The 21,098-nt window shown below is 38.1% G+C and overlaps 1 protein-coding gene across 3 annotated transcripts in view; it reads right to left on the reverse strand.

Moving 5' to 3' along the window:
- Positions 1–825: 825 nt before the first annotated feature.
- KATNBL1 (katanin regulatory subunit B1 like 1) overlaps positions 826–21,098 on the reverse strand; it is an 80,565-nt gene continuing 60,292 nt past the window's right edge. For 2 of the 3 annotated variants that reach the window (XM_038009797.2, XM_038009796.2), the window contains 5 exons: positions 20,331–20,381; positions 20,151–20,240; positions 19,712–19,801; positions 18,366–18,459; positions 826–4,395 (listed from right to left, as the gene is read on the reverse strand). In XM_038009797.2, the coding sequence (XP_037865725.1) occupies positions 4,258–4,395; positions 18,366–18,459; positions 19,712–19,801; positions 20,151–20,240; positions 20,331–20,381 (463 nt within the window). In that variant the 3' untranslated portion in view covers positions 826–4,257. Of the gene's footprint in view, positions 4,396–13,255; positions 14,961–18,365; positions 18,460–19,711; positions 19,802–20,150; positions 20,241–20,330; positions 20,382–21,098 lie in introns of those variants that run through there. The other variant, XM_008017144.3, reaches the window with a different exon arrangement.

Below are 21,098 nucleotides of genomic sequence, written 5' to 3' on the forward strand. Positions count from 1 at the left end.
TTTCTAAGAGTTTTGGCCGGGCGCGGTGGCTCAAGCCTGTAATCCCAGCACTTTGGGAGGCCGAGACGGGCGGATCACGAGGTCAGGAGATCGAGACCATCCTGGTTAACACAGTGAAACCCCGTCTCTACTAAAAAATACAAAAAAACTAGCCGGGCGAGGTGGCGGGCGCCTGTAGTCCCAACTACTCGGGAGGCTGAGGCAGGAGAATGGCGTGAACCCGGGAGGCGGAGGTTGCAGTGAGCTGAGATCTGGCCACTGCACTCCAGCCTGGGCGACAGAGCTAGACTCCGTCTCAAAAAAAAAAAAAAAAAAAGAGTTTTATAGTTTTTGCACTTACACTTAGATCTCTGATTCATTTTTTGTTTACATGTGAGGGGTCTAAATTCACTCTTTTGCATGTAGATGTTTGATTGTTCCAGCAATATCATCTCTGAAAAGACAATTCTTTCCCCATTTGTTGTGGCACCATTGAGGAAAATCATCTGACCACAAATGTGAGGGCTGTTTTGACTATCAATTCTGTTCTATTGACATATATGTCTGTTCTTACACCACTATCACTGTCTTGATTACTATAGTTTTGTAGTAAGTTTTGAAATCAGGAGTGTGAGTCCTTCAATTTGTTTTTCTCAATTGTTTTGGCTATCCTAGTTCCCTTGCATTTCCATGAGTTTTACGACCAGTTTGTTGATTTCTGCAAAGTCAGCTGTAATTCTGACAGGGATTGCATGGAATCTGCAGGTCAATTTTGGGAGTACTACCATGTTAATATTAAGTGTTCCAAGCCATTAACGTGGCATGTTTTTCCACTTATCTAAGTCTTCTTTATTTTCTTTCAACAATGTTCTGTAGTTTCCAAAGTATAAGTTTTGCACTGCTTTTGTTAAATTTATTCCTATTTCTTTTTTTTTTTTTTTTTTTTGGAGACGGAGTCTTGCTCTGTCGCCCAGGCTGGAGTGCAGTGGCCAGATCTCGGCTCACTGCAAGCTCCGCCTCCCGGGTTCCCGCCATTCTCCTGCCTCAGCCTCCCGAGTAGCTGGGACTACAGGCACCCGCCACCTCGCCCGGCTAGTTTTTTGTAATATTTAGTAGAGACGGGGTTTCACTGTGTTAGCCAGGATGGTCTCGATCTCCTGACCTCGTGATCCACCCGTCTCCGCCTCCCAAAGTGCTGGGATTACAGGCTTGAGCCACCGCGCCCGGCGTTATTCCTATTTCTTTTTGGTGTTATTATAAATGGAATCACTTCCTTAATTTCATTTTCAGTCTGCTCATTGCTTCTGCATAGAAATACAATAAATTTTTCTATGTTGTCTTTGTCTTCGCAATCTTGCATATATGCCAATGTTTTAGGGCATAGCTAGACAGATAACCGGAACACCAATCACTCACTTATTATACAATGCCCACCTTAACCTCCTTCCTATCTATTCCACTGCCTCTGCTTTAGTTCAGGGCTTCACACCTACTGGCCTGGACTTATCCTCACAGATTTCTAACAGAGCTTTCTGCTTCCATTGAATTCCCTGCAATTCCTTTTACACTACTGCCAGAATGAGTTGTCTAAAAGACAAGACTTTCACAAAATTTACTTGTTTTGAATAATCAAATATTGATTCAAATATAAGAACTTGGAATAATATAATCAAAGCTCACAAAATGTTTACTAACTGGCCCAATGTATATGCCTGTCACCTTCCAATGTAACTTTTGCAAGCCTTCAGACACACTGGTTACTGTATTGGGGCTTCCTTTCCGCCAACTAGTTAGCTCATTCTCATCTTCCTTTAACTTGGGATACCTCTGTGAATCTTTTCTTCCTGGTTTCTTTTTCCACAGTTGGTTTATGTTTCTTCCTCTGGGAGCTCAGAAAGTCCTCCATCCCCCTCCACTGTTGAGCCTAATACACTATTCCAACTAAAGTTGTAAACTGCTTAAGGGCAGAGGACAACTCTGACTTTTGTATTCCTAACACCTAGCATACCAGGAAATAGCATCCAGATAAAAAGAGGAGAGGGTAAGAAAACGAGTCTTGAAACGTGACTTCAGAGTACAGTCTCCAGGCTCACTTTTGGAGGATGAGCTGGAAAACTGAAACATGTTGTTAATTGATTCTTCATCCTGAAGCTTCCCATGATCAAAGGAGACGGCCTTTTGTGAAATCCTAGACCCCACTCATGAAACATGTATCCTTGGCAATATATTTCCCAGGAAATTAACCTCCTGTTCATTTTATTTTATTTTATTTTATTTTATTTTATTTTTTTGAGACGGAGTCTGGCTCTGTCGCCCGGGCTGGAGTGCAGTGGCCGGATCTCAGCTCACTGCAAGCTCCGCCTCCTGGGTTTACGCCATTCTCCTGCCTCAGCCTCCCGAGTAGCTGGGACTACAGGCGCCGCCACCACGCCCGGCTAGTTTTTTGTATTTTTTAGTAGAGACGGGGTTTCACCGTGTTCGCCAGGATGGTCTCGATCTCCTGACCTCGTGATCCGTCCGTCTCGGCCTCCCAAAGTGCTGGGATTACAGGCTTGAGCCACCGCGCCCGGCCTTCTCCTGTTCATTTTAATAATACTATTGGTGGTGGGGCGGGGAGAAAAGTGTAAGCCTTCAAATTTAAGAAATTAAGGTTAGGAAGGAAGCCAGTATCATTTCTTAACTTTACCTTCAGATTAGGAGTCTTATTTTCATGTTGTTATTCTTACTTTAGGGTGCCCTATTTACAAACATAATGAGGAAAGAGCTTTCCATATTACTGTGTTACAGATTTTCTGCTTTATGGTTACATTAGAATAAGGAATACCTTCCACATATACAAAGAATGTACAATGAGACAAATTATCTAGTAAACTCTAGTAAAGAGAAACTACTTTAAATACAAAAGCAACATAATTGTTTCTTTTGTCTACCTTAAGACACAGGCTTATTTGGGTTATTTTAACATCAATTTTCTTAAATGGTTTTGCTTACCTTTATTAGGGTATCAAAATATTATTATAAGCCTCAGATTAGATTTTTGCCATTTTGATGCAAAGGAGTTTGGTATATACTAAAACCTCTGCAGTAAGAAAAAATATAAGCAGGAAATACATTTGATTTCTTGTTAAATTTAGCAAAATACATTTTAAATGAAACTTTTTCCTGCTCCACTTACAGTTCAAAAGGCACAAAGCAGGAATGAATTGGTATGGTGCTTTAGTAGCCAAGATACATGGTTAAAAGTATTAATAAAGCAGGAATGAACACGTTAAGATATATTTTAAATACTGTAAAATTATTCCTATCAAGAACATCTGAGACATGGTAGAAACAGATTAAAGCATTCATATAAAGTTTAACATGCATCATACAAAAGAAACAAATATTAGACACATATCCTGAGAGAATAAACATTATTTGAAGAAATACAAAATTTACCTATGTCCAGGGTGACAGTAATGCAGTAATGCCTACTTAGTGAAGTGACATATTCAAAGGTCAAACATTGGCCGGGAGCTGTGGTTCACACCTGTATCCCAGCACTTGGGCAGGCCAAGGCGGGTGGATCACGTGAGGTCGGGAGTTTGAGACCAGCCTGGCCAACATAGTGAAACCCCGTCCCTACTAAAAATACAAAAATTAGCTGGGCGTGGTGGCGGGTGCCTGTTATCCCAGCTACTCAGGAGACTGAGGCAGAAGAATCACTTGAACCCTGAAGCCGACATTGTGCCACTGCTCTCCAGCCTGGGTGACAGTGAGACTCCATTTCAAAAACAAACAAACAAAAAAACAAAGGTCAAATATTGTTGCTGGGCATGGTGGCTCACGCCTATAATTCCAGCACTTTGGGAGGCCGAGGTGTTGCGGATCACCTGAGGTTGGGAGTTCAAGACCAGTGTGACCAACATGGAGAAACCCCGTCTCTACTAAAAATACAAAATTTAGCTGGGCATGGTAGTGCATGCCTGTAATCCCAGCTACTCGGGAGGCCGAGGCAGGAGAACTGCTTGAACCCGGGAGGTGGAGGTGGCGGTGAGCTGAGATCGTACCACTGCACTCCAGCCTGGGCAATAAGAATGAAACTCCATCTTAAACAAACAAACAAACAAACAAACAACAAATATTGCTAAGACTGCTCCACCTCCACCCTTCTTTAAGTTATCCCAGAACATAACTGAATGGTTAAGAGCATAAACTCTGGAGTCAGGCTGCCTGCTTTGACAGTTATTAAGTGTACAGACTTGGGCAAACCAGTTAAAGTCTCTGAATTTTCATTTCTTAAGGACAACTATAATACCTACCATATGGGTGGTTGTGAGGACTTAGATCACTATTTGGCAGTATTCGGTAAGTGTTAGCTATTATTATAAATCTCCAGAAAAACTTTTTCTTCTCAATTACAGCAAGGGCTTCTTTCTAGAAAGGGTGAAATGTTTGTGCTCTTTAGCATTATCTTTGATTGCAGAAATAACACATATATGTACAATATCAAGAAGTCAAGTAATCAGAAAAAATGTTTATTGATGTAAAGCTGCAATCAAACACTAACTCTTGGGAGAAAAATAAAGGGTGAGGACAAAAAAAAAAAAATCACCGATTATTGTAAAGCTCTGACTTAGGCAAGTTGTTTTGAGTAAACAGGTATAAAATGCTGAAAAACCTCATGAGTAGGAATCAAGATTTGAATGTAGGAGTAAAAAATGTGCTTATGGGATACAACTACAGCTGTGCTGATGCTTTCACACACATGTTTAAGTTCTGTGAAAGTGCTGAATGGATCACAAACTAGATCAAGTGATTCAGCAAATCCCTTTAGAAGGCATTGCATTCATTGAATGCTGTTCCAAATAAAGTGTTGCAATGTTTCTATAAATACAGAAATTCAAAACTTATAATTAACTAGCTGTTGTATGTTTACTGAGATCTTTAATATCTTAAGTATACAAAATGGGGCAGGTCAGGCTATAGTGAAGGAGCTTAAGTTTGTTAAGGATTAAGGATTTAGTTCAGCTTCTAGGCCAGCCTTCAGGAATATAAAAAGGGCTTCAGATGACATAAAATCTAAATGTCTCCACATTTGGCATAATTTTAAGATAATTTTCCACTGTGGTGTCAAAGCAGAAGTTGTACAGTATATTGAGGACTTTATTATCGTGGAATAGGGCCTATTACTACTTTGGGATGTTGAGCTGAAGTCAGACTCATTTCTCGTAATCCAAGTACATAAAACTACTTCACCAGATAATCTCTGAGCCTTGATTTTAAGTGTTTAAAACTCAGGGTCCCCTAATCCTATACCAGTATCTTTTCCCCTGTGTTACAGTATTTATGACTCTGCATGTGCTAAGGAAGAGCTTCCTTCTGATTCCTTAAAAGGAAAAACTCAAATAAATATCCAGGACATATGCAACTGTGGAGTTAAAAGTTCACTAATTTCGTTGGAGACAGTTCAGGAAATGTATTTCTTCTAGGCTAACCACACACCCATAAAAAAGGGAGTGTTTTTGACATGTTTTCATCTTGTGCATTAGGAATACAATCCAGTCACTGCATAACCACTGTACAATGTCGATTTCACCAGGTAATAGTATTTTATAACACCGAGAAGAGGAGGTGAGAGATGGGTATATTTAAAGGCTATGATTTTACATAATTTACATATAAAGTTCTTTGTGTAAAAAATGATGGTGTTTGGGTGCAGTGGCTCATGCCTGTAGTCTCAACACTTTGGTGGTTGAAGTGGGAAGATATTTTGAGGCCAGGAGTTCAAGACCAGCCTGGGAAATATAGCAAGACCCTGTCTTTATTAAAACAAAGCAAAACAAAACAAACACGAAACCCCCAAAAACAAGCCCAAAGGAGCTCTGTCTATAGTTTTGCTTTTGTATATCATTTATAATTAAAATGTCACTTTTTCTTGAAGAGCCAAAAGTAGCAATTTAGAAAGAATGTTGCTGCAACAACTCCTGAAGAAACAATTAAAAACCAATACTTAGAATTTACCAAGTAGCTATTTACTCAATATAACTCAGGACACAAGCACTGAAGGGTGTATAGTCTACTGGACTTAGAATCTAAATTAAATAGGAACAAGGATGTACACAGCATGTAGGAGAAAATAAAAAAGCAAATTATCATAAAAGAAGTAGAAATACTTATTATTATTTTTTTTTTTAGCAAATGTTTAAATTTGAATTAGTTTCTCCAATGGAACATCTCTGGCTTCAAAGGTATTAATGGTTAAACAAGATAGTCATCATTTCAGTGAAAATAATAATTGTGTGATGCCAAAGAACATTAAGATGTTTAACAATTTTTGAAATTTATAGCCAAGAAAAAAGATGATTTGGAAATGATGCAATCAGGAATTTTCCACGTCAAGTTCTTGCAGGGAAAACTTCCCAGCAGCTACCCATTCTACAATGTGTAGGGAAGGAAGAAGGAACCTAAGACAAAGTGCCCTTGAAAGTTGTACCTTAGTCCACTGGATGCTATTATTTTCAAAAGACATCACAGTATGGACAATGAACAATATATAAGTATGAATATCATATATCTAACTTAGAAATAAACAGGGATGGCCATGGTATACAAAACTCTCTATTAAACCTAATTATTACTTGAGTTTTGATTATAAAGTTCTGAGGGTCCTATTGATAGTAGTGCAAATAGCTTCCTTCTGTAGCCAGTCATGGAGAAAAAAGTAACATACTATATATAAAGAAAAAACTGGTTTTATGACATGCAATACTACATTTTACATTTGAGTTTGAAATTGTTTAGATCTGGATCTTCCTAAAAGTGTAAGTTAGAACTAAAGCTTTCAAAGTCTTTTCCAAAATAGTATGCTTTTAGAAACATAATACATTTAGTATTTTAAAACAACTTTCTGAGGGTAGGGACTGCACCTTACCTTTGCACTTAACACTAACAAGCATATAGCAAGTAATCTGTTTATTATGGAGAGCCTCACTACCTCAACTTGTTGACATTTTATTACACACCAAGTATCTGGCAGCTCAATGCCTGTGTTTACCATCTAGAAACAAGGACATGCAATAAACAGAGAAATTTAGACATACTCTCAATCACACCTATCAACATCAGTTGGGACATAAAACTATTAATTTTCCAATAAAAGTTTTGGGAAACCTGAAATATGACTTTAGAGAGCTGTATTATCAGAATGACTAACAAGAAAAGAGATTTATTAGTCTAACTTGAAGAAAAAAAATTCCATAGATTGATCTTTAATTTTGAGGTTTTTTTTTTTCCCCCATGCTCCCTGAGGCTCTGTTCTTTATATGCAACTTTAATATACAATTAAGTTGTAGTTGCTACTTACAACCTACTTGTTGAATGTTGGACCAAATATGTTTCTTTGTTATCTTTAACACTTGGCTTATAATGGTTGTTACAACTTACTCACATAACTGCTAATAAACATTACTGGAATGTACTGGAGGAAGCTTTTCCCGCTATACAGTCAACTGTTGCTCTTTTCTTAAAAGAAAAGATGAAACAAATGACTAATTAAGAGACAAAAGTAACAGGCCAGGTGGGCATGCTGGCTCACACCTGTAATCCCAGCACTTTGGAAGGCCAAGGTGGGTGGACTGCCTGAGGTCAGGAGTCTGAGGCCAGCCTGGCTAACATGGTGAAACCCATCACTACTAAAAATACAAAATTTAGCTGGGTATGGTGGTGTGTGCCTATAGTCCTAGCTGCTCGGGAGGCTGAGGCAGAAGAATCGTTTGAACCCGGGAAGTGGAGGTTGCAGTGAGCTGAGATCGTGCCACTGCACTCTAGCCTGGGTGACAGAGCAAGACTCTGTCTCCAAAAAAAAAAAAAGTAGCAGGCTTGAAATTCATGCCATGTGTGTCATGACAAATGTGAATGTGCCAGCTGCTACAAGGAGCACATGGAAGCTGTGTACATCTTATAAATATATTTTGAAGTATTTGATTTCAAAGATATAATGCAGTTTCTCAAATATCACACTACACAACAGTTGCATTAACGTTTCTAAAGAAGCACCAAGTTTCATGTCATTTAAACACAAAACTTATGAGTCCTTCCACATCAACTTATATTTTCTAAAACCTGTTAGGTCCCACTACCTAATATAGATACAGAAGAAAGTCATACTGTATTCACTTATTTCCAATTATAAAAGTCTATCATGTGTCTAAGCAAATCGTAAGATACATGACGTAATACGATACTAAAACATTAGCTACTCTCTTGAAGACGACACCAAGCACATCAATCATTATAATTACGGTAGCTTTTATTAATTCTAAACTTGTCAATATTTATTTACTTATTTATTTTGAGACGGAGTCCGCTCTGTCGCCCAGGCTGGAGTGCAGTGGCCGGATCTCAGCTCACTGCAAGCTCCGCCTCCCGGGTTTACGCCATTCTCCTGCCTCAGCCTCCTGAGTAGCTGGGACTACAGATGCCCGCCACCTTGCCTGGCTAGTTTTTTGTATTTTTTGGTAGAGACAGGGTTTCACCATGTTAGCCAGGATCGTCTCGATCTCCTGACCTCATGATCCGCCCGTCTCGGCCTCCCAAAGTGCTGGGATTACAGGCTTGAGCCACCGCGCCCGGCCAACTTGTCAATATTTAAATAACTGATGAAATTTAAGGAGAACTGTAGTTTGAATAGTTTGTCAAAGTATAATTTCTACACAGAAGTCTTCAGAAACTTTCAAAGCTATCTTTTGCATTTCATATCTTGGAGATTTGTAGAATGCAGTTGTACTTATTAACTACAAAATGGAGCCTGACACAGCAGAAATGGCTGATTATCAGACCATGCCAACAACACGGTCCTAAATCAATACTATTGGATTTTCTTAAACACCTAACATGTTAGGTTTCTTTTCATTGCTGTATTTTTTTTTTTTTTTTTTTTTTGAGATAGGGCCTTACTCTGTCGCATATCCTGAAGTGTGGTGACGCAATCTTGGCTCACCGCAACTTCCACCTCCCTGGTTCAAGCCATTCTCCTGCCTCAGCCTCCGGAGTAGCTGGGACTACAGGGGCCTGCCACCACACCCGGCTAATTTTTGTATTTTTGGTAGAATTGGCATTTCACCATGTTGGCCAGGCTGGTCTCAAACTCCTGACCTCAAGTGACTGGTCTGCCCTGGCCTCCCAAAGTGCTGGGATTACAGATGTGAGCTGCCCCGCCCGTAACTAAACTTACGAGCAGTTATCTTTAAAAAACTAATTTTATCATCACTTTAAAAAGCTCCTAAATGACAAAACCAAACAATCACAAACTATTTTAATTCAAAAAATTAGAAGAGCATTAATTTTCTGTTGATTTGCTTTGCTGTTATTAACTTAGTAAGTTAAAAAAAATGGAAACTAGCCAGGCGTGCTGGCTCATGCCTGTAATCCCAACACTTTGGGAGGCCAAGGCAGGCAGATCACGAGGTCAGGAGATCAAGACCATCCCAGCTAACATGGTGAAACCCCGTCTCTACCGAAAAAATACAAAAAAAATTAGCTGGGCGTGGAGGCGGGTGCCTGTAGTTCCAGCTACTCGGGAGGCTGAGGCAGGAGAATGGCACGAACCCAGGAGGCTGAGCTTGCAGTGAGCCGAGATTGTGCTACCACATTCCAGCCTAGTTGACAGAGCGAGACTCCGTTAACAGAAAAAAAAAAAAAAAAGGAAACTATGAATAATGTAGATAATAATTTTTTTTTTTTTTTGGAAACGAAGTCTCGCTCTGTAGTTGAGGCTGGAGTGCAGTGGTACTATCTCGGCTCACTGCAACGTCTGCCTCAGCCTCCCAAGTAGCTGGGACCACAGGCACCCGCCACCACGCCCAGCTAATCTTCTGTATTTTTAGTAGAGATGGAGTTTCACCATGTTAGCCAGGATGGTCTCAAACTCCTGACCTTATGATCTGCCCGCCTCAGCCTCCCAAAATGCTGGGATTACAGGCGTGAGCCACTGGGCCTGACTGCTAACTCTACCCTTGACTCCTGGAAAATGACGTCCAATTCAAATCCAGGCTTATTTCAGGTTTTGTGGATAAATGCAATAGAATAATTCTGGAAGCAAGTAATTCTGGTGATTCAGTGTATTCCAGGACTCCCATGACAACTCTTTCTTACCCTAGAAAATGCTTTGCGTTAACTCCCTGTACCTTTGGTGTAAATCCAGTGTCACAACTGTCCTGGGCAGGTCCAGGTCCAGGACATTTTTTAGACAAATCCTGGTTTAAATCTAAATGAAAATACAGAATATACTGTAAAGCTTAATAATCAACACTATCTGGGGAGTGAATCCTTATCTGGATTCCTGGCATCTCCCATCTGAAAACTTCTTAGTTCAGAGAGTAACAATTCTATATATAAAAGAAATTATAACAAGCTTTGCTATGAAAAATGTATTGTCAGCTATGAGGCTGCACTTTCATGAATTTTTTTTTTTTTTTTTTTTTTTTTTTGAGACAGTCTCGCCCTGTCGCTAGGCTGGAGTGCAGCAGTGTGATCTCAGCTCAATGCAACCTCCACCTCTTGGGTTCAAGCGATTCAAGCCTCAGCCTCTCAAGTAGCTGGGACTACAGGTGCGTGCCACCATGCCCAGCTAATTTTTGTATTTAGTAGAGATGGGGTTTCACCATTTTGGCCAGGGTGGTCTTGATCTCTTGATCTCATGATCTGCCTGCCTCGGCCTCCCAAAGTGCTGGGATTACAGGTGTGAGCCACTGCACCTTGGCCCCTTTTATGAAATTACTAGTACAGAGCAGCTATGTCTTTTGGTTTTTTTATGACCAATTACTGTCTATAAAATACTTTGGTATACATATTTTTTGTAGTTGTACTGAGATTTTATTGAAGTTTGATTTTAGGAGATACTCTTAAGTCAATGATTTGGCTCAGAGAAAATTGCAGTATCTACATGTTTTAAATATAGCATTGGAAAATGGACTCAGTATACTGGATATATGATATGCAGTACTTACTTTCCTTGTTATAGTTGGTGCTATTACTGAATCAATCAAGTAGATGAAAAATTAGAAGCATACGGTGTTCAGGGAGGGATAGTTTTTTTTTTTTTTGAGTAGGAATTTTGCTCTTGTTGCCCAGGCTGGAGTGCAATGGCGCTATCTCGGCTCACTGCAACCTCTGCCTCCTGGGTTCAAGTGATTCTCCTGCCTCAGCCTCCCAAGTAGCTGGGATTACAGGCATGTGCCACTACGTCTGGCTAATTTTGTATTTTTAGTAGAGACAAGGTTTCTCCATGTTGGTCAGGCTGGTCTCAAACTCCCGACCTCAGGTGATCTGCCTGCCTCGGCCTCCCAAAGTGCTGGGATTACAGGTGTGAGCCATTGCGCCTGGCCTGAATTTTTGTTCTATAATCCTGTTACAGAATAAAAAAGTGGGAGGTATAGTGTGTTGCAAAGTTTTTGACAATTTTTGTAGCTAGAAGTATTCGAAATTAAAGGAAAAAGAAAAAACATAGAAGTAAATACCTACCAACATATGTCCAGTAATACTATTTCCATCTATGGTAATCCAGAAAATAAAAGTCTATATTGAAAGATAAGAAGTAGTGTGTCCAAACACATTGCTCTAGTTGGGTCATTTTCTCCTAATTTAAATTTTTCTATTTAAATAAACAAAGGCAACTGCATTACCATCTTGTTCTTAAATAAGAAGATAACTAGAAATGACTGATGAAATTATTAACTTAAACCTTATTTTTTCAGAGTCCTTGACTAACTTAAGTAACTAAGCATTTAAATATGACTTCTATTATCAGCATTTAGTAGCTAATAATCATTACTCCAATTAGTTATCCATTATTAATTATATGAACAACTTGGCAAAATATAGAAATGTTCTAAGTTTGAGAAAACTATTGTTTCAAAGGTCAGAAACCTAGCTTTGAACCCACACAACCATGGTTAAGGTTAGGACATGACTTGTACTGAGTAAATTTAGAGGCATTAGGATTTAATTCCTCAGGAGCCCTTAAGAGTTCAATGCTGGTATCTGTGATTCCCCCAAATGGACAGAGATATTTACATCCCAATTCTCACATCTCAAGATTCATGTAAATAGTGCCAATTGCCTTTGGCAATCATTGCCAAATATTAATTTTAAAAGCCATCTAATGATACTTACTTCCTAACTTTTAACCATTATTCTCATCACGATCACCCATTACAAAACTTATCTACTTTGTCCCAAGTAGAAGCAAATTATCTGATAACCCTCTATCACCTCAATAAACTACCTGCCCCTATACTTGCAAAGTTAGCCAAGTCAAGCACAGAAAACCTAAGATGGAAGGACCAAGAAGGAATATAGACCTCGGGTAGTCCCTCCGTTCTGTATACTGCTTAGCAGCACAGCAACAAATTAGCAGCGACAGACAGTAATTGTCCTAATCTAGGTCAATACAACAGCCAAATCTTTGTAAACACTCTCTTTGGCTCTTCCTGGAGATCAACACTGTTCTAATGAAAATGCTGTAGCATGAAAGGGCTTAATAGCAACATAAGTGTTCAAAAATACTTATTTAGCTAATAACATTTATCCAAGAATCTTAAAAATCACTTAATACTAATCAATTCAATAACTGAGAGAGGCAGGTATTAAGGAAACTGCAAAGGCCAAGAACAGAAATTAGGAGTATATACTACTCAATAATCTTTGTAAGCTAAAAACTCTGCTGACTTATAAATAGCTCTGAGTATGTAAGATAAAGTATTATCTACATGCCTTCAAAAAACCTAAATTTAGGTGTGTTACCAATATAATACCTGTTCTTATATGTCCTTTGTACTTACACTTAATTTTTCTGAAGTCTGATTTATTGAAGTTTGATTTTTGAAAATACAGTTTAGTCAATGATATGACCCAGAGAAAAATATGAAAAATATCTGATGTAATATTACTTAATACTTTGAAACTAAACATTACACAGTATTTTAGATATCTTATTTTGAATCTATTATTTTAAACGTTAGATCAAAAGTCTACAGTATCACATATACCCATTATTTGAGTAATGTTTCCATTTGAGACGAAAGGTTTATGCTAAGCTATACATACCGTCTTCCTGAATTTGTGAGATGGATACCTGAGGGAAGGTGAAATCAATAGCTATAAAAATATTTTGTGTGTACATAAAGTTAATGAACCTACAAAAGCATCAAACTCCTGTCCACAGCCTCTTTAGCACCATACTCCAACCAAGTTAACTGGTTCAAACAGTTACATAAGACAGTGATAACTACAGGAATAAGCACAAAGAAAGGTTATATTTTATCATGTTAAAGTTACACAGAGATAACAGGTTTACAATTCAAATTCCCATGTCCTGAAAACTGGCCTCTTAAATAACTCACCTTCTCAAATCACAGAAGTGCAATAATCTGAAATTATTCTAATCTAAAGACTTAAGGAAATAATTATTACAATTCATGTTCACTGTAAGGAATATCTAGCTATATAAAATATAGCTACACAAAACCATAATTCAGTGAAACATAACTTTTTAAAGCAAGAAATTTGCTTGTGATTCATATCAGTAGTCATTAAACGGGTAAATGCTAAAGGTTTACATTCAAGTGCTTGAAGGACTACTGCAGAGAAATTCAATTACTAAAAACCTTTGCTCAGATGGCTGTCAGGCATATTAAGGATGGGATGAAGTGTGAACCACCGGCAGTGGTATTAAACCCCAATCATCTTCAAGACAAGTAAGATTTAGAGCTGTTAAGACATTCCAGAATTTGGTTCACTGACACTAAAAATGGCATTTTAAAAAAAGACCTCATACAGTCTGCTAGCATATCATACTAACCATTAGAGGAGGTAGTGACACAAAGTGTTGGAATTTAAAATACAAGGTCAGCATTAACTGTAAACCACTCTAAATCACTGTATGTAACTCTTTAAAAAAACATATGTAGTGAAAAAGAATTAGAATTCATACAAAATCAGAATTTAAAAAAGCAAAAAATAGAAATATTTAGTCAATTTACTCAAATGAAGGAAGTTTAAATGATACAGGAATGAAAAATATTAGAAATCTATGTACAATAAAAAGTAAATATAAATTAGCCAAGTCCATGGACACTTCCAGTTAAACATTCATACAAAAACATATTCACCTTTTTCCTTAGATAGGGATAACACATACATACATGACATGATGATTCTGGCAAAAAATATCAGAGATACTAAAACTATTCTCAAGTTTTAAAAATGGTGCAGAGAGTGTTTCAAGAACATTCTACAAGAATGTAAACCCCTGATTTAATTCCATGATTTTATCATGCCAGAAGCATTGGTTGCTTTTAGTTTTTTAAAACAGATATTGGTATCATAACATATTGGCTTATTAATAATTAAGGCATTTTACATACACAGTATCTCAGTGTGAACAAAAAATGTTTAATATTGATTTTTTCATGTTTTAAACTTTCAGTCTTTCCAACATAAGAAAATAGCTGCACACATTTAAGTGTTTTTTTTTTTTTTTTTTTTTTTAATAAAACACAATCTTAAAAAAGTTAATGATGATTGGTCTTGGTGGTTCCTAGTAATAAGTCCTGTCTTACTTTTTCACATAGTATAAATTATATTTTTATGCAGGATTGCATTAAAATCCAGTAGTTCTTAATGTTACCAAATAACCATATAACTCCCAAATGCAGCAAAGGTGAATAATCTTCATAGTGCACTTTCACCTCAATGAAATTGAAGCTGCTCCTTTTGGATATTTTTCCACTTCAATGTGAAGTAGATTGTTGGGATTTCATTAGTGGTTTCATTATGTGGCTTTTTAAAAGAAAAAAGAGTTTTGATTTCTTCCACGGTTCACAGTTCTCAGACGAGACTTTTTTTTTGTAATTACACAGTTCAGGGATGTTTTGAAAAACCAAATGCTCTTTAGTAGATGAAATCTCTCAATGTAACTGTAATAAATAAGCATCTACATCCTTAGAAGATAAAACAAAAACATTTCATTAGACAGTACAGTAAATACACACAAAAACAAACCATTTTCTTTTCTTTTCTTGTTGCTTAATTTGCCTTAGTTTCCTTTTGTGGCCTTTTGAGGGTAAAAGATGTGTCTTGTTCAGTGCTTTTACCTGCAGTTGTTCAGCACAGGGCCTGGCACATAGTATGTGCTCAATAAATATTTGCTAAGTGCTAAATGAATGTGTTAGTTCCTATGCTCAAACAACTCTGCTTTCATAGCTAACATTCACAGAAATTCTATCAGTGCTGTTTACTATCAGTGCTATATTCACTTGAACCCAGCTTGACAACAGCCTCTTCTTCCAATTTCTTTTTTTTTTTTGAGACAGAATCTTGCTCTGTCATCAGGCTGGAGTGCAGTGGTGTGATCTCAGCTCTCTGTAACCTCCACCTCCAGGGTTCAAGTGATTCTCCTGCCTCAGCCTCCCGAGTATCTGGGACTACAGGCATGCACCACCACAACCGGCTAATTTTTTGTATTTTAGTAGAGATGGGGTTTCACTATGTTGGCCAGGATGGTCTTGATCTCCTGACCTCGTGATCTGCCTGCCGTGGCCTCCCACAGTGCTGGGATTACAGGCATGAGCCACCTTGCCTGGCCCTCTTCTTTCAATTTCTATACTCAAAAAATTACAAATTAATTTGATGGTTTAATTTTGTAATAAAGTCTCATCATAACTTAAGAAACCTCACATTGAACTTTTAATCACTCAGTATTGTCCTCAATAATAAACAGTACCTTAAAGTCATATTCACAATAAAGCTTCTCCCTTTGCAAAAAACTGACTGTGGCCAAGTGTGGTGGTTCCCACCTGTAATCCCATTACTTTGGGAGGTGGAGATGGGTGGGTCACCTGAGGTCAGAAGTTCGAAATCAGCTTGGCCAATGTGGTGAAATCCTATCTCTACTAAAAATACAAAAATTAGCCAGGCATGTGTGTAATCCCAGCTACTTGGGAGGCTGAGGCAGGAGAATCACTTGAACCCAGGAGGCGGAGGTTGCAGTGAGCCGAGCTTTCGACAATGCACTCCAGCCTGGGTGACAGAGCAAGACTCTGTTTCAAAAAAAAAAAAAAATTCTGATTGAAAGCAAATTTCAGTCATAAGGAACAATCATTTTTTAGTTCTATACAGAATGCAACACCCCTTTAGATAAGGTAATACTGGTCATGTATGCTCTAAAAACCTAAAACAACAACAAAAACCTCCTAGGAAATTGATTTGTTTATAAGATTTTCATCATTAAGAATTCTATAGGCCAGGCACGGTGGCTCACACCTGTAATTCCAGCACTTTGGGAGGCCGAGGTGGGCAGATCATGAGGTCAAGAGATCGAGACCATCTTGGCTAACACGGTGAAACCCTGTCTCTACTAAAAATACAAAAAATTAGCCGGGCGTGGTGGTGGATGCCTGTAGTACCAGCTACTCGGGAGGCCGAGGCAGGAGAATGGTGTGAACCCGGGAGGCGGAGCTTGCAGTGAGCCGAGATCGTGCCACTGCACTCCAGCCTGGGCGACAGAGCAAGACTCCGTTTCAGAAAAAACAAAAACCAAAAAAACAGTTCTATAGAGTAAAATCCCACAGGGTGGTAACAAACTTGGTTGATGTATCATTTTGCTTCTATTTTTTTTTTTTTTTTTTTTTTTTGAGGCGGAGTCTCGCTCTGTCGCCCAGGCTGGGGTGCAGTGGCCAGATCTCGGCTCACTGCAAGCTCCGCCTCCCGGGTTCCCGCCATTCTCCTGCCTCAGCCTCCCGAGTAGCTGGGACTACAGGCGCCCGCCACCTCGCCCGGCTAGTTTTTTTTTTGTATTTTTTAGTAGAGATGGGGTTTCACCGTGTTAGCCAGGATGGTCTCGATCTCCTGACCTCATGATCCGCCCATCTCGGCCTCCCAAAGTGCTGGGATTACAGGCTTGAGCCACCGCGCCCGGCCTTGCTTCTATTTTTGAAGGTATCTGAGACCTTTTTTTTTTGGCGGGGGGGCCATGGTCTTCCATAGCAATGGCCAGAGTTCCTTTGCGGCTGTCACTTTGACAGGAGATAAGCTTCTGGTTGGTCACTGTTGGTATCACTCCCATTTGCTTTTCTTCCCTCAGCTAGATTCATTCCCTGAAAGCATCTGTCTCCTGTAAGATGTGAACTTATGATCTTGGAGTAGAAACCAGATTATCCCTCAAGGATACCTGGGTTTGCCCAAGCCTCTGTTTCCCTTAGCATTATATTTATTTTTCCCCTGAATTCTAAGTAGTTGTTTTGTCTACGAGAAAAATTTTGTAACTAGGTCCATGACATAAATCCTCTTATTTAGAAATATATATACATTTCTATATATATATTTATTTATCTAAATATATATTTAAATATATATTTATTTGTATATTTAGAAATTATATATAGAAATATATATATACTTAAAACCAAAGAATGCTTTTTATATTCCTGACTAATGCCCATTTATGATAGCAGTATGCCCAGTAATAGAGTAAAAGTATTTCTGAATTACAATTTTTTCTTCAATTATTTTTTAACTACCAATGTTTTTTCTTTTTTTTTAAGACGGAATTTCACTCTGTTGCCCAAACTAAAGTACAATGGCTCGCAATCTCGGCTCACCACAACCTCCGCCTCCTGGGTTCAAGCGATTCTCCTGCCTCAGCCTCCCGAGTAGCTGGGATTATAGCCACGTGCCATCACACCCAGCTAATTTTTTATATTTTTAGTAGAAACGGGGTTTCACCAACCAGGCTGGTCTCAAACTCCTGACCTCAGGTGATCTGCTTGCCTTGGCCTCCCAAAGTGCTAGGATTACAGGCGTAAACCACTGTGCTCGGCCTAACTACCAATGTTTTCTGGAGTTTAAATATTAAAATTCAAACTAGTAATTTTTACTTTTTCCTTTAAGAGATAAATCAATAAAGACCAAAGTCAAATTCACTGTGATTTAAATAGTTTACCTTCTCAAAAAGCATAACATTAGCAAAAGTAAAAATTAATCTCCAAAACCATTTAATTGTGTTCCTTATCCCTTGTTTCCTGAGTTCCTCATCTTGTTTTCTGATGCTTTCCTTATTGGATTCTCAAAATTTTTTCAAATATTTTTCTCTGATTAAAATCCTCTGTAAATATCCTCTAGCATAGCATTTCAGGGGCTGTACATGAAACATGTTCAATGGCCAATTCCTGTGCTTGCTGCCAAGGTCACAGTTACACCCAGAGGACCTGAAGCATTTGCAAATATGAAATTGACTTTAGACATCAGAACAGTACCAAATTATTCTGCCCAGAGACTTGAAAAATTCATTAATAAATGTAAAATATTATTTCTAATTTTTAATGTTTATAAGCTTAAATATAGATTACCTTAGCTATATTACCAGTATATCCTGGAACCAAAGTAAGATGGTTTTCCTGTTCCCATAATCCACTTAATTGTTGTTTTAAAATTTTTATATTTCTAAAACAAAAAAAAGGAAGAAAAATGAGAAAGCAAATATATTAAGATATAAACTTTCATCCTAAATATGCATAATAAAAACGATTCTAAAATTTTTCAGGTATTTATCAGGAGAAAATGATGCTATTTGAAATAAAACATTCGGGAACATGGAAATTTTAAAAAAAGTCAAATAACTTTTAGAATAATACATGTCAGTCATGAAAATTAAAGGTTTATTCACATAATACCCCCATACACCTCCAATTTAATTAATTCTTGGAAAAAACAAAAGATGTTTTGTCAATTCCAAAATTAATAAAATTTCGTACTTGATTTTGATTAAAAAAAGAAAGAAAATATTTAGTTGTCAAAGCAGGTAAGAAAATGACCAGGCATTTGGAACATTTGGACATTGCTCGGGTGTGAAGTAGAAAATTTTGAGAGCCTATAAAAGAAATTGTGGACTTTTTTTTTTTTTTTTTGAGACCAGGGCTGGCTCTATCGCCAGGCTGGAGTGCAGTGGTGCCATCTCGGCTCACTGCAACCTCCACCTCCTGGGCTCAAGCGATCCAACTGCCTCAGCGTGAGTAGCTGGGACTATAGGCGCACACTGCCATACCTGGCTAATTCTTGTATTTTTTGTAGAGACGGGGTTTCATCATGTTGCCCAGGCTGTCTCAAACTTGTGAGCTCAAGTGATTTGCCTGCCTTGGCCTCCCAAAGTGCTGGGATTACAGACAGGCATCAGCCACCACGCCTGGCCCAAAATTATGGACTTTAAGGAAACTGTTGGGAGATATTTTTCTGTGGTTTCATGATAATCTGGCTATACTCTAGTAGAATACCCACAATTTTCACATCAAGGCAGTAATAATATAGTTTTTAGAACTATAAACATCGACACCAGACTTTCAGGTTAATGTCTAGGCTAAAGGACCCTGCAGGGTGCCTCCATTCCTTATTCAACTATGGGCATCTCTTTTCCATCCCTTACTCATATAATGAAGAGGAGGATTAAACCGCTATTGTGTTTTTCTTCTAAAATGAAGGGTAGGGTTGTGCCAGAATACAGAGGGTTAGGAGGCTCTGGAATTCAACTTCCAGGTGTGGTTTTCACAAATGAACAGTCTCTTAAGTTAGTATCGCTCTGAATATGAAGAGAATAAATACCACACACTGATGAAAACGGGATAAAATTATTACCTAGTTTAATCAAGCTGCTTTCCTGAAGAAAATTTCAGCATGAGTTTATCTTTAAAGGTATACTCACCCATCACTTATAATTTCTGTTTTGGATGATAGTTCTGACCACCACCTTTTAATGACTGCTTGAAGCCAGTTTAAACCAACTATAACATATCTGAAATGACATTTTGTTACAAAATTCAAGTGTTTTCATCTAAGAACCCTTTTTATAAGAGATGATACTTTCCTTCCCAAAAAACACATACACACATTGGTCTCTTCCCTTTTAAAAAGTTGTTACCTTCATGATCTATTTCACAAAAGTATATTTCATGTAATTTGTTTAGAGATGCTTTTATAATTGTCCTTTAGTCATTTCATACTCTTTTCCTAATTGTACTATTAGCTTCTTGAAAACAGAAACCTTGTATGTCTCATGGAGCCCAATCTACTATGTACCCACAAAGCACAAAATCAAGGATGTTGAAAAAGAAAAATGAATCAAGATTCAGATTAGCACTTACTCTTCAAATTTGCTTTTAAGTAGTGACTTTACTAGAGGCAACAAGTCTACACAGCAGCCAAGTGAGATATATTGTTTTTCTTCCTGTAAACTAAAATAAATACCAAGTTATAAAAATATAGATGGGCCATAATTTGACCTCCTTTAATCTTACTTTTTTTCTGAAAAATATTGTTTTTACCAATTGGTGAGCACAGGAAGGCAATCTACCACAACGCCAAGATCTTCTATCCTGAGAGTATAAAAAGAATAGCATTGCCTTAGAGAGCTGATTTCCTTATTTACTTTCATATTATGATTATTCACACTGCATTTGAGAAATTCATTCATTTACCAATGTCAGTATCTACAATGAGTCAGGTCTGTGGATAGAGCAATGAAAAATGACAGGGCTTGTATTCCAGTGTGTGAGCAAGTGTGGGGATTGGGGGGTGGGGCAGAGACAGGTAATAAACAAATAACTAGACATAAGACATATAGAGCAAGTTGATGTAAGTGCTATGGAGAAAAATAAAACAGGAAAGGGAAATAGGGAGTGGAGTAATAGGTATTTTAAAATAAGGTGGTCAAAGAAGGCTTCCCTAAGGTAACATTTGAGAGACTTAAATACAATGAGGAAAGTAATGCTTCAAATTCCCACTCAAAAGGGATGTTTACTTTTTATTTTTATTAAAAATATTTTTTTCAAGAAACGGGGTCTCATTCTGTTGCCCAGGCTGGAATGTAGTTGCATAATCACAGCTCACTACAACTCCTGGGTTCAAGTGATCCTCCCAAGTACCTGCGACCACAAGCACGCATCACTGTGCCTGGCTAATTATTTTTATTTTTTGTAGAGATAGAGTCTTGCTATGTTGTTCAGTCTCTCACTCCTGGGCTCAAGTGACTCTCTCACCTCAGCCTCCCCAAATGCTGGGATTATAGGCAAGAACTGCCACACCTAGCCTCA

The sequence above is a fragment of the Chlorocebus sabaeus genome, chromosome 26 (assembly GCF_047675955.1).
Source record: "Chlorocebus sabaeus isolate Y175 chromosome 26, mChlSab1.0.hap1, whole genome shotgun sequence".
Taxonomy (NCBI): Eukaryota; Metazoa; Chordata; class Mammalia; order Primates; family Cercopithecidae; genus Chlorocebus; species Chlorocebus sabaeus.